The sequence below is a fragment of the Piliocolobus tephrosceles genome, chromosome 14, assembly GCF_002776525.5.
Source record: "Piliocolobus tephrosceles isolate RC106 chromosome 14, ASM277652v3, whole genome shotgun sequence".
NCBI lineage: Eukaryota > Metazoa > Chordata > Mammalia > Primates > Cercopithecidae > Piliocolobus > Piliocolobus tephrosceles.
The window spans coordinates 10,234,766-10,250,943 of NC_045447.1; the positions used below are offsets into that span (position 1 = coordinate 10,234,766).

General features: G+C 52.3%; 1 protein-coding gene across 16 annotated transcripts in view; it reads right to left on the reverse strand.

The window, feature by feature from the left end:
* Window positions 1-16,178, reverse strand: part of DNM1 (dynamin 1) — a 57,765-nt gene that overhangs the window by 17,947 nt on the left and 23,640 nt on the right. For 15 of the 16 annotated variants that reach the window (XR_002732575.2, XR_002732572.2, XR_002732574.1 and 12 more), the window contains exons 7-11: window positions 15,611-15,753; window positions 15,348-15,483; window positions 15,085-15,152; window positions 13,540-13,678; window positions 3,191-3,277 (exon numbers count right to left, since the gene is read on the reverse strand). Coding sequence is in view for 12 of the 16 variants with exons in the window: in XM_023217032.2 (XP_023072800.1) it covers window positions 3,191-3,277; window positions 13,540-13,678; window positions 15,085-15,152; window positions 15,348-15,483; window positions 15,611-15,753 (573 nt within the window). In the remaining 4 variants the exon portion in view is untranslated. Of the gene's footprint in view, window positions 1-3,190; window positions 3,278-11,778; window positions 11,918-13,539; window positions 13,679-15,084; window positions 15,153-15,347; window positions 15,484-15,610; window positions 15,754-16,178 lie in introns of all 16 variants that reach the window. The other variant, XM_023217038.1, reaches the window with a different exon arrangement.

Below are 16,178 nucleotides of genomic sequence, written 5' to 3' on the forward strand. Positions count from 1 at the left end.
AGCCACTGCACTCCAGCCTGGGCAACTGAGCGAGACTCCATCTCAAAAAAAAAGCAAAAAGAAAAAAAAGAACAAGGATAATGTCCAGGTTCCGGCCTGAAAAGACCCTTGCAAACGATTAAGTGTGAACAGATTTGGAATTGAGTAGTGATAAGAATGACTTTCCAGATGGCACAAAGAATGCCAGGTTCAGACCTAAGCCCCACTGCTTCCTATGAGCTTGGGGTCTGTCCTCAGCCTCAGATTCCACAAATGTAGAGTTTCTGCCTCTTAGAACTGGTGAAGACACAGAAGATGAGATACTCAACAGATGTTAGATATTACAATTATCTTCAGAGGAAAAAGGCAAGGCACACAGCAGGATTGTGGTTTAGGATAAAGATGGAATCTGGATTGTGTGTGTTTTTGTGTGAGTGTACCTGCGTAAGAAAATGCCTGCAAGGTGACACACTAAACTGTTTTGCTTTTTGGGGTATTACTGAGGCAGAGTCTCTCTGTGTTGCCCATGCTGGAATGCAGTGGCATGATCACAGCTCACTGCAGCCTCCGCTTCCCAGGCTCAAGCGATCCTCCCACCTCAGCCTCCCATGTGTGTAGCTAGGAATTCAGGTGCATGCTGCCTCACCTAGCTAGTTTTTAATTTTTTTTGTAGAGACGGGGTCTTGCCATGTTGCCCTGGCTGATCTCAAACTCCTGGACTCATATAATCCTCCCACCTAGGCCTCCCAAAGTGCTGGGATTACAGGTATAAGCCACTGTGTAGAGTCCCAAACTGTTACTAACGGTTATTTTTCAGGAGGAACTGGGGGTGGGGAAGAGTGAATGGAGGGCTATCTCCTTGTAATTTAACCACTTCAATACTGACTGAATCTTTTATTGAGTATTTATGATGTTTGTAATTAAAAAGCAATCAGGATTTAAAAATATGACATCAACAACAAAAACATGAATGAATGGAGATGGCACCATCATGGAGAGATGTGTGAAAACAAGAAATGGGAAATGGGAGCCAGAGGGGCCTACAACAGACAGGTAGGGTCATGGCAGACATGGATCAGGAAGGAGGACTCATGTCTGAGCTCCGTGAGGGCCGCGATGGGCCCTGTTCACCTCTGCTCCATGCAGCTCAGAGGTAGCATTCAGTGGCTATGTTTGTGATTGAAGGAAGAAATGAGTGAATATTTGATGAACGATGACAAAAAAGGTGGGGGTCGCTATGAGGGGTATAATGTGACCCAGAGAACCAGCAAATAGACAAAGAGAGGCCCAAAGAGAGGACCACAGGGATAGACTGCCAGAAAGTGAAGAAAGCCAGACTAGCCTGGGCACCGTGGCTCATGCCTGTAATCCCAGCACTTCGGGACGCTGAGGCAGATCGCTTGAGCCCAGAAGTCTGAGACCATCCTGGGCACCATAGTGAGACCCCCGTCTCTACAAAAGATTTTAAAATTAGCCAGGCATAGTGGCATGCACCTGTAGCCCCAGCTACTCAGGAGGCTAAAGTCGGAGGATCGCTTGAGCCCGGGAGGTTGAGGCTACAGTGAACCATGATCATGCCACTGCACTCCAGCCTAGCAGGGGCGACAGAGCAGTACTCTGTCTCCAAAAAAATAAGCATAGAATTACCCTACGGCCCAGCACTTCCACTTTTAGGTATATATCCAAAAGGGTTGAAAGTGGGGACTGAGATAGGGATTTGTACACTCATCTTCATAGCAGCGTGATGCACAATGGCCAAAAGGTAGAAACAACCAACATGGATAAACCATGTGTGGTCCATCCATACAATGTAATACTATTCAAGTCTTAAAAAGGAAGCAGCTTGGCTGGGCGCGGTGGCTCAAGCCTGTAATCCCAGCACTTTGGGAGGCCGAGACGGGCGGATCACGAGGTCAAGAGATCGAGACCATCCTGGCTAACAGGGTGAAACCCCGTCTCTACTAAAAACTACAAAAAACTAGCCGGGCGAGGTGGCGGCGCCCGTAGTCCCAGCTACCTGGGAGGCTGAGGCAGGAGAATGGCGTGAACCCGGGAGGCGGAGCTTGCAGTGAGCTGAGATCCGGCCACTGCACTCCAGCCTGGGTGACAGAGCGAGACTCCGTCTCAAAAAAAAAAGGAAGCAGCTTTTGACACATGCTACAATATGGATGACCCTGGAAGACATTATGCTAAGTGACAGATACTGTATGACTCCACTTACATGAGGTCCCTAGAAAAGTCAAATTCATAGATACAGGCCAGGCACGGTGGCTCATACCTGTAATCCTAGTACTTTGGGAGGCCGAGGCGGGTGGATCACTCGAGATCAGGAACTTGAGACCAGCCTGGCCAACATGGTGAAACCCCATCTCTACCAAAAATATAAAAAATAAGCCGGGTATGGTGACACATGCCTGTAATCCCAGCTACTTGGGAAGCTGAGGCAGGAGAATCGCTTGAACTCAGGAAGCCGAGGTTGCAGTGAACCAATTTCATGCCACTGTACTCCAGCCTGGGCAACAGCGAGGCTCCGTCTCAAAACAAACAAAAAAACAAACAAAAAAACAAATTCATAGAGACAGAAAGTTGAATGGTGGCTGCCAGCTGCCAGGAGCTGGGGGAGCAGGGAATGGGATGTTAGTGTTTCATGGGGACAGTTTCCATTTTGCAAGATGAAAAGAGCTCTGTAGCCGGGCGCGGTGGCTCATGTCTATAATCCCAGCACTTTGGGAGGCCAAAGTGGGCGGATCATTTGAGGTCAGGAGTTTGAAACCAGGCTGGCCAACATGGTGAAACCCCGTCTGTACTAAAAACACAAAAATTTCCCGGGCATGGTGGCACACGCCACCTCTCAGTAGCCTCCCAGCTACTCGGGCGGCTGAGGCAATAGAATCACTTGAACCCAGGAAGCGGAGGTTGCAGTGAGCTGAGATCACACCACTGCACTCCAGCCTGGGCGATAGAGCAAGACTCTTCTCAAAAAAAAGAGTTCTGTGGATGGATGATGCTGTGCAACAATGCAATGTACTTAGTGCCACTGAACTGTGCACTGAAACACGGTTAAAGTGGTATTTTAACGTGTGTTTTACTACAATAAAAAAGAGAGAGAAGCAGAGAGTCAATATGAGAGGGAGGAAGACTGAGACCGAAGAGACAAAACGAGAAGGAAGCGACCCCAGGGCCAGGAGTGGAAGGCGCAGGCGGGGCTCACCTGCTCCTTGGTGCGGCCCTCACGCTCCCGGATGTGGGTGGTCACGATGCGCTCCATCTCCTCCCGCAGCCGTGGGTACTGCTGGAGCTGGGGAAGGGCAGGAGGGCAGAAAGCCACGTACACAGGGGGCATGGGTAGGGAGCACCCACACCCCATGAGTCCAGGGATCCGCGGCGCAGGGTGGGAGGCACACACAGAACGCCCACGACACAGGGAAGAGAGACCTGGGGTCCCAGGACGCTGATGGCACCAAGCCACGGCCACCCCTTTCCCCCAAGTGTGGGTTCCAAATGGCGATGCGAGGGTCTTCCTGGTTCCAGGCCCTCTTCACTGGCCTACCTGGGCAACTTCAGGGCAAAGGGGTGGTTCCCGTGAGAGAAAGGCCATGGGAATGAGCCTGCCCCACTGACTGGTTAGGTCGAGACCTTGGGACCATTAGCTCCCAAGGTGTTCCCTCATCCTCAGGGCTACCCCGTGCCTTCCTAAAGGCGTGGAGGGACAGCTAGATGGGGAATTGGGCAGGGGACAGCCTCCGGATTCCTATCCAGGAGGAATCGGGGGAGGACAGGGCCCAAGGTGCCAGTTGGCCTCCTGAGTCAGGCTGAAGACAGGCAATGCTCCTTGTCAGAGCTGGGGAGGGGGTTCAGGGGGAAACCAGCAGTCACACCAGAGGACATGCAGGAAACACAGGCAAAAGCATGCAAGGGCTGGGGGACATGCGAGGCGGGGGCCAGCAGCATGAGCAGTACCCCGCGGGGCCTGGCTGGGCCCTGGCCCTGGTGGTGGAATCCATTCAGCTGTCTCCCTTGCATGCCCCTGCCTGGCACCACCATCTCCAGCCACATCTGCCCGGCTCTGGCCAGCCACACTGTCTCGACCCCACTCCCTTGGGGTAGGAGCTCAGCAGCACCCCTTTCCCCCCAGTTCTTATGAAGGGAGGCTGAAGAGGAAGTTGCTCCATGCCCATCCCCCTCTGCCTGTGAATCGTGCCCTCAGCTCAGCCGGGCTCTGGACACAGCCCAGGTGATTCACTTGACTACAAGGTTCTGCCGGACTTCAGCTCCTCCAGAAAGCCTGCCCCGACTGCCTGAGAGCTGAGTTAGGGGCCTCTCTCCACTCCTCTCCCACTCCACCTCCTCCAATCAACTGGGTTGCAACTGCCCCTGAGGCAGGGCCAGGCCCATGGCCAGTGCTGGAAGAGGGCGTGTTGGAGAATGAGGGAATGAATGAAGGATGGATGCCAGGGTGAGTGGCACAGGGTCCTCAGTCCTCTGGCCCATGATCAGATCTTCCCAGGGAGGAGACTCAGTGCATTTCTGTTGGTGGGAGCCCACCCCCAGGGGCTCTGGTCCTGTGGGCCCATCCTCCCCACGCGGTGGCCACCTGGGGCCCAGGCAGCGTGATGGGGCAAAGCTGGGAGTGCTCCTCGTCCTTCTTCCCATGGCTGGGTCAGGCCCTTCAGGTGGGTCCCCCAGTGGAGGAAGAGGCCCAGGGATTGGTGTGCCTGAGTCACAGGTGGTGATTCTGAGGGCAGCATGGGGGCCAAGGAGTTTTGAGGAGGGGCATCGGGAGAGGCAGGAGGATGGGGAGAAAGCGGTGCCCTGGATATCAGTCCAGGATGCCAACACGAGGGATGCCCACATCACACTCATCATCCTGTGGCTGTGCCAAGGGTGTGGCTGATGTGGCTAAGCTCAGGAGGCCTGAGGGAGGGGCAGCCTGAGACCAGGGGCTTAAAAACAGTGACGAGAGGGGCCCTGTGGACCCCACTGCTCCTGAGGTTCAAGGAAGAGCTCCTGCTCTTTGCAGTCTCCAGGTCTGGGCAGACATTTAGGCCTGGGTCACCACCAGCAGGCCTCCTCTGAGGTGGTCCCAAGTGCTCCCTCCCAGGGTAGAGTTTGGAGGAGCGGGGAGAAGGAGGGAGGAGGAGGGAGCAATTTGCCAAAGAGCATGACCAATTCTCCCACTAACCGCCTGGATGTCACATGTCTCAAGTTTTCCACGTGTCACCCATGGCAGGGCAGCCTCCACCCCTTTGAGAAGTTCTGTTCCCTTTGAGCATCTTTTTCCATTCTGGCTGCCTCTGAACATTTCCAGGACGTTTCGCCAGCTTTTCAAAAGGAACTTTCCCCTCTCAGCCGTTGGCTGAGGGGGCGGTCAGCCTGGATCCCCCTGGGTTAGCGGTCAGGGACACAGCCCCTGGAGCCATTCAGCCCTGGGTTCAAAGCCAGCCACTGTCTGCTGACTCTCCTTAGAAAAGTGACCAGACCGCTCTGGGCCTCAGTTTCTCCATGTGGAAAAAGGGGTAGTAACGACACCTTCCCTCCTAGGGTTGTTGAGAGAACTGAGCAGCACACCCCTTGCCCAACATTAAACTCTTGATTTCACTCAGAGATGGCAAGTCTAATCCCAGCAGGGCTAGGAGTAATGAGAGTTCACTTATTAATACTCTTTAAACCTCTGGCAGGAGTGACTTGCTAAACTAAGAAAACTCGAGGGGAGGAAAAAATACACATACAAAGATAGGTGAGTTTTGACTATAAGGAAAAAAATAATTATGATCCACTAAACCAATCAAAAGGCAAAAGTGGTGGGGCGCGGTGACTTACACCTGTAATCCCAGTACATTGGAAGGCTGAGGCGGGTGAATCACCTGAGGTCGGGAGTTTGAGACCAGCCTGACCAATATGGAGAAACCCCATCTCTACTAAAAATACAAAAGTAGCCGGGCGTGGTGTGTGCCTCTAATCCCAGCTACTTGGGAGGCTGAGGCAGGAGAATCGCTTGAACCCAGGAGGTACAAGTTGCAGTGAGCCGAGATCGTGCCATTGCACTCTAGCCTGGGCAACAAGAGCGAAACTCTGTCTCCAACAACAACAAAACGGCAAAAGTATCAGTTTCCTCCTTGTAGACCAAAGCTTTCCTTTTAAATATTTGTTGATCAGTTTTTTCTGCTCACAAAAATCACACAGATGGCAGGGCACGGTGGCTCATGCCTGTAATCCCAGCACTTTGGGAGGCTGAGGCAGGTGGATCACTTGAGGTCAGGAGTTCGAGACCAGCCTGGCTAACACGGTGAAATCCCATCTCTACTAAAATTACAAAAATTAGCTGGGCATGATGGCACATGCCTTTAATCACAGCTACTCAAGAGGCTGAGGCACAAGAATCGTTTGAACCCAAGAGGCAGAGGTTGCAGTGAGTCGAGATCATGCCACTGCACTCCAGCCTGGGCGACAGAGCAAGACTCTGTCTCAAGAAAAAAAAAAAAAAAGACAAAGAAAAAAAAATCACACAGACTCACTGTAAAAGATTAGAGCAGGACTCCGGGCGCAGTGGCTCACGCCTGTAATCCCAGCACTTTGGGAGGCCGAGACGGGCGGATCACGAGGTCAGGAGATCAAGACCATCCTGGCTAACACGGTGAAAACCCATCTCTACTAAAAATACAAAAAACTAGCCGGGCGAGGTGACGGGCGCCTGTAGTCTCAGCTACTCGGGAGGCTGAGGCAGGAGAATGGAGTGAACCCGGGAGGCGGAGCTTGCAGTGAGCCGAGATTGCGCCACTGCACTCCAGCCTGGGCGACAGAGCGAGACTCCGTCTCAACAACAACAACAACAAAAAAAGATTAGAGCATGACTAAAATGTATGAAGTGGGCTGAGCGTGGTGGCTCATGCCTGTAATCCCAGCACTCTGGGAGGCCGAAGCAGGTGGATCACCTGAGGTCAGGAGTTCGAGACTAGTGTGGCCAACATGGTAAAACCCCATCTCTACTAAAAATACAAAAAACTAGCTTGGTGTGGTGGCGGGCGCCTGTAATCCCAGTTACACGGAGGCTGAGGCAGGAGAATTGCTTGAACCTGGATGGCAGAGATTGCAGTGAGCCGAGATCGCGCCATTGCACTCCAGCCTAGGCAACAAGAGCGAAACTCCATCTCAAACAAAACAAAACAAAACAAAAAAAACTTCATGTTTCTTAGTGCCTACTGCATGCCAGTAATAAAATCTGTGAAGTGAAAATCAAAAGATTCCTATGGTGAATACGCTTTTGGGATTTTATCATTCACATATATTATTTTTTCTCCAAAATACCATATATTCTTTTCTGAAACCTGCTTATTTTTTTCCTCCAAGGAGGGACAAGCAAATCCCATCTTTTTTTAATGTTTAATTTTAATTTTTTTTGAGGCGGAGTCTCAATCTGTCACCTAGGCTGCAGTGCAATGTCTCGATCTCGGCTAACTGCAACCTCTGCCTCCTGGGTTCAAGCAATTCTCTGCCTCAGCCTCCCGAGTAGCTGGGATTATAGGCACCCGCCACCACAGCCAGCTCACTTTTGTATTTTTAGTAGAGAGAGGGTTTCACCATGTTGGCCAGGCTGGTCTTGAACTCCTTACCTTGTGATCCACCCATCTCAGGTTCTCAAAGTGCTAGGATTACGGGCATGAGCCACCACGCCCGGCCCCCTGCCCTGTCTTTTTTTTTCCTTTGAGACGGAGTCTTACTCTGTCATCCCAGGCTGGAGTGCAGTGGTGTGATCTTGGCTCACTGCAACCTCCGCCTTCCAGGTTCAAGTGATTCTCCTGCCTCAGCCTCCCGAGTGGCTGAGATTACAGGTGCCCACCATCACACCCAGCTAATTTTTCTATTTTTAGTAGTGACAGGTTTCACTGTGTTGGCCAGGCTGGTCTCAAACTCCTGATCTCAGGTGATCCACCTGCCTCGGCCTCCCAAAGTGCTGGGATTACAGGCGTGAGCCACTGCACATGGCCAAGCTTTTTTTTTTTTTTTTTTTTTTTTTTTAAAGACAAGGGTTTTGCTCTGTCTTCCAGGCTGGAGTGCAGTAGTGTGATCACAATCATGGCTCACTGCAGCCTTGACCTCCCAGGCTCAAGCAATCCTCCCACCTCAGCCAGCCGAGTAGCTGGGACTACCGGTGTGTGCCACCATGCCCAGCTAATTTTTTTTTTTTTTTTTTTTGAGACGGAGTCTCGCTCTGTGGCCCAGGCTGGAGTGCAGTGGCCGGATCTCAGCTCACTGCAAGCTCTGCCTCCCGGGTTTACACCATTCTCCTGCTTCAGCCTCCTGAGTAGCTGGGACTACAGGCGCCCGCCACCTCGCCTGGCTAGTTTTTTGTATTTTTTAGTAGAGACGGGGTTTCACCGTGTTAGCCAGGATGGTCTCGATCTCCTGACCTCGTGATCCGCCCGTCTCGGCCTCCCAAAGTGCTGGGATTACAGGCTTGAGCCACCGCGCCCGGCCGCTAATTTTTTTAAATTTTTGTAGAGACAAGGTCTTACTATGTTGCCTAGGCTGGCCTCTAACTTCTTTTTTATTTATTTAAAGACAGAGTCTCTAAAATAACCCAGGAGTGCAGTGGTGCAACTGAACTCCTTGGTTCAAGCCATCCTCCTGCCTCAGCCTCCCAAGTAGCAAGGACTGCAGGTACACATTGCCACACCTGGCTAATTTTTTAAAAAATTTGTAGAGACAGGGTTTTGCTGTGTTGCCAAGGCTGATATTAAACTTCTGGCCTCAAGCAATCCTCTCGCTTCAACTTCCCAAAGTTCTGGGATTACAGGTGTGAGCCGTGGTGCCTGGCCTATATAAACATTTTAATGGGTGTGTAATATTCTATTGAAAAGATTTATCACAGTTTACTTAACCATTTTCCTATTGGTGAATATTTGGATAGTCTCCAGTTTTTCTTTTTCTTTTTTTCTTTCTTTTTTTTGAGATAGAGTCTTGCCCTGTTGCCCAGGCTGGAGTGCAGTGGTGTGATCTTGGCTCACTACAACCTCCACCTCCCCGGTTTAAGCAATTCTCCTGCCTCAGCCTTCCAAGTAGCTGGGACTACAGGTACATGCCACCATGCTGGGCTAATTTTTGTATTTTTAGTAGAGACAGGGTTTCACCATATTGGTCAGGCTGGTCTTGAACTCCTGACCTTGTGATCCACCCACCTCAGCCTTCCAAAGTGCTAGGATTACAGGCGTGAGCCACCGCACCTGGCCAGATAGTCTCCAGTTTTTCAATATTCTAAACAGCCTGACAATGAATATCTCTGTGGATAGATTTTTGCTTTCCTTTCTCTGCGATTGTTTCCTTAGGATAAATTCCTAGAAGACTGATTACTAGATATAAACATTTAAAAACCATGAAACACTTTGACTCTCATTCCAAAAGGAAAGCAGTAATTATGGTAAAATTTGGAAACAACCCAAACGTCCATCAAGAAGGGACTGATGCCAGATGGTGGTTCATGCCTATAATCCCAGCATTTTGGGAGGCTGAAGCAGGAGGACTGTTTGAGGCCTGGAGTTCAAGAGCAGCCTGGGCAACATAGTAAGATCCTGTCTTAACAAAAAAATTATCAGGCTGGGCAGGATGGCTCATACCTGTAATCCCAGCACATTGGGAGGCTGAGATGGGTGGATCACTTGAGGTCAGGAGTTCAAGACCAGCCTGGCCAACATGATGAAACCCCATCTCTACTAAAAATATGAAAAATTAGCTGGGCATGGTGGGAGGCGCCTGTAATCCCAGCTACTCGGGAGGCTGAGGCAGGAGAATCGCTTGAACCTGAGAGATGGAGGTTGTAGTGAGCCAAGATCGTACCACTGCACTCCAGCCTGGGCGACAAGCATGAAACTGTGTCCCCCCCCAAAAAAAAAAACCAAAAAATAAACAATAAAAACAAAACAAAAAATACCAATCAAAAAATTAGCTGGGTATTAGCTGGGTATTGTGCTACATGCTTGTAGTCCCAGCTACTTGGGAGGCTGAGGCAGGAGGATCGCTTGAGCCCAGTTTGAGGCTGCAGTGAGCTATGATGGTGCCACTGCACTCCACGCTGGGAGATACAGCAAAACCCTGTCTCTAAAAAAGAAAGAAAAAACAACGGGATAAGTACTACAAATACATCTATAAGGATGTTCACTGTAGCATCGTTTGTGAAGGAAAAAAAAAAAAAAAAAAAAGCCAAAAATTTAAACTTAAATGTCCGTCAAGAGGACATTGAACATATAAATCATGCCACATTTCTACAGTGGAATACAACTCAGTAGTTAAAGAGCATGAGACCGGCCAGGCGTGGTGGCTCACACCTGTAATCCCAGCACTTTGGGAGGCCGAGGTGGGCAGATCACCTGAGGTCAGGAGTTCGAGACCAGCCTGGCCAACATGGTAAAACCCTGTCTCTACTAAAAATACAAAAATTAGCCAGGCGTGGTGGTGCTCACCTGTAGTCCCAGCTACTTGGGAGGCTGAGGTGGAAGTATCACTTGAACCCAGGAGGTGGAGGTAACAGTGAGCCAAGATCATGCCACTGCACTCCAGCCTAGGCAACAGAGTAAGACTCTGTCTCAAAAAAAAAAAGGCATGAGACCAATCTTTATGTAGCAACATACAAGGATTACACAACACACTGCTCAGTGAAAAAGAATGTGCGGTGGCTCATGTTTGTAATCCTAGCACTTCGGGAGGCCAACGCAGGCGGATCACCTCAGGTCAGGGGTTCGAGACCAGCCTGGCCAATGTGGTGAGACCCCCACCTCTACTAAAAATACAAAAATCAGCCAGGGGTGGTGGTGCCTGCTTGTAATCCCAGCCACTCGGGAGGCTGAGGCAGGAGAATGCTTGAACCCAGGAGGCAGAGGTTGCAGTGAGCCGCGATGGTGCCACTGCACTCCAGCCTGGGTGACAGAGCAAGATTCCATCTCGGAAAAAAAAAAAAAAAAAAAGGAATGGAGATGATTGATGCTTACTTGAAACTCAGTGCTAAGGCGGATGTGCCTCCACCCACCAGCATAGGAAAGTCCTTCAGATACAGGTGAGGCTGGGCTCACCCCTGGCGCCTCTGATTTAGCCTGCTGGAGAAGCTCCTGCAGGCAACTGATTCTCTTGCACTCCTCTGGGAAGAACTGCTTTAGACAACCTGGCTAAAAATTCTCAAAATGCCCAAAAGCAGACAAATAGGAAAAAGGCATCTAAAAAGTCACAGACAACTCAAAAGAGGCCGCCCCTGTCTAGCATGCACAGATTACTCACTGTAAAGTGAGTAATCCAATATGCTTTTAGGCAAATTGGTTTTGAGGAACTAGGACAGCTCCCCCTGCCCAGGAGTCCCTGACCTCACACCCTTTCCTCTGACCTTCCTAAATCTGAATCACACTCTGCTTCTCTTTTCTGAGACTCTGTTTTGCCATCTGCAAAATGGGAATAACAACACTACCCACGTCTCAGGGTGGTTGAGAGGACTGAGTCAGATAGTAAGGGCAAGCACTTAGCCTGTGCTTGGCACATAGTAGGTGCTCAGTAAACAGCTGCCATCTCCTTAACATCATCTTCATCACTGGCATAAGTGCCACCAAGGAGGCTTGGGTTGGAGTCAAGTCTTCTGGCAGGGATGGGGGCCTGAAGGAGTCATGAGTGCAAGTACCCAGGGTTAGAAACTGGCAGGAAACACTAGGGCTGGGTCCCTGTGAGTAGCCGTGAGGCCTGCTCAGGAGATCGTTCTGCCCACGGGAGGCCATGGCCACAAGGAATGGACGGCCAGGTCCAGCCCCGCCCAGGCGGCCGTCATACCTTTTCGCTACACTTTCTGATGGTGGCTGTGAGCTCACTGACTACCATATCCACACACTTGATACTGGGCTCTTTGAGCTTCTGCACCTGCTTTTTCACTGTGGCTTCAAAAGCGAGGTCAGGTGTGAAGAGGCCCGTCCTGCACCCGGGGAGGAGGTGGGGACAGGAGGAGGAGCAGCCGTGGGTGGGGAGGAGAAGTGGGTGAAAGCCAAGCACAGACAGGAATCCAGGGGTGGAAAGGATGGCACGGGCATGGGGGAAGAGAGAGACATCGACACAGATAAAGAGAGAGAGAACAGAAGACAATGTGAGCGTGGGACCGGCCCTCCCTCGCCACCCGGGGTCGGCACCTCCCAGGTGCTGCCAAGCATCCCCTGGGCTCCGTGGGTATGGCCAGAGGTATGAGGGACCAAGTCCCTGCTCCGTACAATACCCCTATTGAGTTCAGATCCTCTTCCCAGGGATGCTCCCCTGCTCCTCGGCCTCACTGAGGCTGCCTGCTCTCTCCCAGTGCCATCTTTGTCCACAGCCTTGGGTTCTTCTAAGGAGCTGACCCAGGCCAGGACAAGGCCAGGACCTCATCCACCCATCCTGTTCAATTCTGCGTTTCCCAGTGTCCTGGAATTTGCTTCATCTTGACTCCAAACCTCAGCACCATTTCCTATCTCTAGGGTTGCCGCGTCCAGTTGCCCAGGCCATGCACTGCACAACTCCAAGGGGCTCCATTCTCCATTCTCATAAATCATGGTGCAGAGGTGGCCTCCTGGAGTTGCAGCATAGCAGCCTGACCTCCACTTTCCAGCTCCCTGCTCTGGTCGTGACCCTCCCTTTCTCTTCAAGGGGCATTCCTTATCTCTCCTCCACAGGGGTTTGGTGGAACCAAAAGACAGAAAGAGAAGAGGAAAGACAGAAAGAGTGGAGGTGGTGATAGAGAGGGGCCAGGACAGCAGTGGGGAGAGGAAAGGAAGGGAGGCTGGAGGGTGGAATCGAGGAGCACTGGACTTGGAGTCCAGAGCCGTGGCTTCAAGTAACAGCTCTGCCACCTCCTGACTACTGTGACTTTGGGCAAGCCACTTGATCTCCTGGAGCTTCAGTGTTCGTGCTGGGAAATGAGCACTGTCCTCCCTGCCCTGCCTCCCTGTGTGGTTCTGTGAGGCTTGGGTGGTGGCGCAGATGGGAGAAGGGCTCTATCCCTGGAAGGCCAAATGTGGATGGAAGGGAGGGAGAGGCCCTGCGTGAGGGTCCTGTGTGAGGGTGAAGTAAGGATGGGGAGGATGAAGGACAGCCGGGAGCCAGGGCACCTGCTAGTCCTGGGTCCTCTGCACCCCTCTGGCCACCCAGGCCCACCGAGCGGCGCCCGAGAAGACCCTGCACTTCACCTGTCTCCAAGGCTAAGGTTTCCCCAGACCCCTCCCTGGAGCTCCCAAAGATGGCACCTCTGAGGACAGGGAGGGGGCGCAGGGTCCCCTCAAGCCCTATTCTCTGAGCTGAGGGAGCTCTTGGTGGGCTCTTGGGGTAAACAGCCAGACATCATCCCCGTCTCACCCATGTCCAATCCCTGGGTCCCCAGACCTGGGGCCAGGGGTGGGTGAGGCCCCCTCAGAGGCACATTCTCTCCTGGTCAGTGGCGGCCTGCCTCCCCACCCCGCTGAGGTCTGTACATGCTACCGAGGAGGCGGGGTGGGACATGGGGAGGGAGCGCCTGGCAGCAGTGCAGGGCGGGGCAGAGGCAGTGGGGGCTGGCCCGGGCCTCCGGGTTACCTTCTTGGTGCACTGTCTAACGGTGCTGATTAGCTCCGAGATAACCATGTCCACACACTTGAGACACGGTTCTCGGATCTTCTTCACCTGCTTTTTCACAATGGTCTCAAAGGCCATGTCTGGGGTAAACAGCCCCGTTCTGAACGCCCGGAGCGGGAGAAGGGCACAGTGTCACAGGCCAGTGCCAGCCAGGAGGGCCAGGCCAAGGCCCCTCCCCAAGCCCATGAACTCTGCCCGAAGGGCCCTTCCACTACCCCTCTCTGGGCCTCAGTGTCCCCAGCCGTAAAATGGGAGGGAGGGGTTCTAATGAAGGGTTTTTTTTTTTTTTTTTGAGACAGAGCCTCGCTCTGTTGCCCAGGCTGGAGTACAGTGGCGCGATCTGGGCTCACTGCAACCTCTGCCTCCTGGGTTCACGCCATTCTCCTGCCTCAGCCTCCTGAGTAGCTGGGACTACAGGCGCCCGCCACCATGCCCGGCTCATTTTTTTGTATTTTTAGTAGAGGCAGGGTTTCACCATGTTAGCCAGGATGGTCTCAATCTCCTGACCTCATGATCTGCCTGCCTTGGCCTCCCAAAGTGCTGGGATTACAGGCGTGAGCCACTGTGCTGGGCCCTAATGAAAGGTTTTCAATTGAGGCTCTTTGGGGCAAGATGAGGTGGTTGAGAGGACTGAGTATCTGATATATAAGTCCTGCTTCCTCATAAGGGTCTATGCATACAGAAGCTTCTATGGCCAGAAATGGCTTGAAAATTGCCAAACTGGGTCCTCCATTAAAAGCCTTTCCAGGAATAGAGTGTTTTGTTTTAAGACTAGGAAAGAGATCTTTTTTTCTGTGAATTGGCCAGTGCAGTTATCAGGAAGTAAATTCCATGCCAAATCTTGGAAATGAACCTGCATGAGAGCAGAGGACACTGGGTCTTGTTCACTGCCTGGCAGAGGGTAGGTGCTTTAAATTTTCCTGCCCAGTGGATTTGTTGGATGAACACAGCATAGATCTGGGTCCCTGAAGGGGATCTAAGCTTTTGAGGAACAGATTCCACCTCCCAATCCTGTTTCCTGCTCCACAGGTTGCCTAGAAGGAGGACAGTGGGGTGGAATGGGACTGACTCTGGGCTAATGCGAATACAGGAGGGTCTGGAGGGTTGCAAAGTCCCCGGCCGTCATAAAAGGACACAGCGTCATACTTAGATGCTCCACCCCAGGCCCTACCTAGTGGTTTGGGCATCTTTGCCCAGTCACCCAGGTGGCACTAGGGGAGCTATCTCACCCTGGGGATGGGCCCAGCCCCAGAGGGTGTTTCCCCGGCCACCTGCGCCCTGGGCTGTGCCCAGTTGGCCCAGCAAGTTGCAGTAGGTGGGGTGGCCTGGGTCCACCTCCCCAAGCTGGAACCTGTCATGCAGGGAGCCAAACAGCTGGGGTCGAGAGGACTGGGGAACAGAGCTCTCAGTCCTTCCTGAGGGAGGCCCACTTCACCACTCCCTGCGCCTCTGTCCCAGATCCCCTGCTTCTGGAGTTCAGCCCCCCTCCCAGGCCCCAATACGTGCCTAATGCCATGGATATTCTTGATAGCATAACTGATCTCCCTTCGAAGTTCCTTCTCGTCAAACTCCATCTGTGTAGAAAAGCAGAGAAAAGGCTGGTCAGGGCCTGTCCTCCTACCTGGGAGGTCAAGACAGGGCCCATACCACATCCAGGGCTGAGCATCAGGGCCTCTGGGGTTGGGGTCAGCAAAAGCACACACAGAGAGACTCCTGAGTGAGGGTGAGGGGGTCCTGAGCCATCCTGTCCCCAGCGCTGCCTGACCTACCTTGACCAGCTCAAAGGGGAAGCGCTCGTGGAAGATTCGGTTAATGCGGGCTCCCCCTGACAGTTCATAGGTGTCGATCTGATCTCCTGAGCCCTCAATGCGCTTCTCAAAGTCTACGGCGAACTGCTGGACCATCCTGGGGGGAGAGTGGTGTGGCCTGAGTGGGCAGGAGCAGCCCAGCAAAGGGAACCCTGGGAGAGCCCCATGCTGAGAGGCTGGGGGCGGGGATTCAGTGATAGGAGCAGGAGCAGGGGGAGCCTCACTGCAGCAGGGCCTTGGTCTTGCGAGCCGGGTCATCAGGGCGGAAGTTCTTGTACTCCTCCACCTCCTTCTCAATGGACAGCAGCTGGCTCTGCAGCTTGTTCCGCAGCCCCGGCAGCGTGTCCCGGATGTGGTTCGTCAGTTGCTGGGGGTAACGGTGAGGAAAGGGTTAAGGACAGATGGTCACAGGGCCAGGAAGGGACTTGGATGCCAAGGGACTGTGTGAACGTAGTGAGGTGGAGAGCTAAGGAGGGCAGCCCTGCCACTGCTGCCCGGACCACTGGCATGAAAGCTGGTTCATAGAAAGAGCTTGCAGAGATATATTAGTTGAATTAATGGGTGCATAATTTTCAATAAAGCCAGAAATCTGGATTTGTATTTGGAATTTCCTGATTTTTGGCCAATTTAATATTTTTATTATTTTATTTTATTTTTATTTTTTTGAGACAGAGTCTCGCTGTGTCACCCAGGCTGGAATGCAGTGGCGCGATCTCGGCTCACTGCAAGCTCAGCTTCCCTGGTTCACGCCATTCTCCTGTCTCAGCCTCCGGAGTAGCTGGGACTACAGGC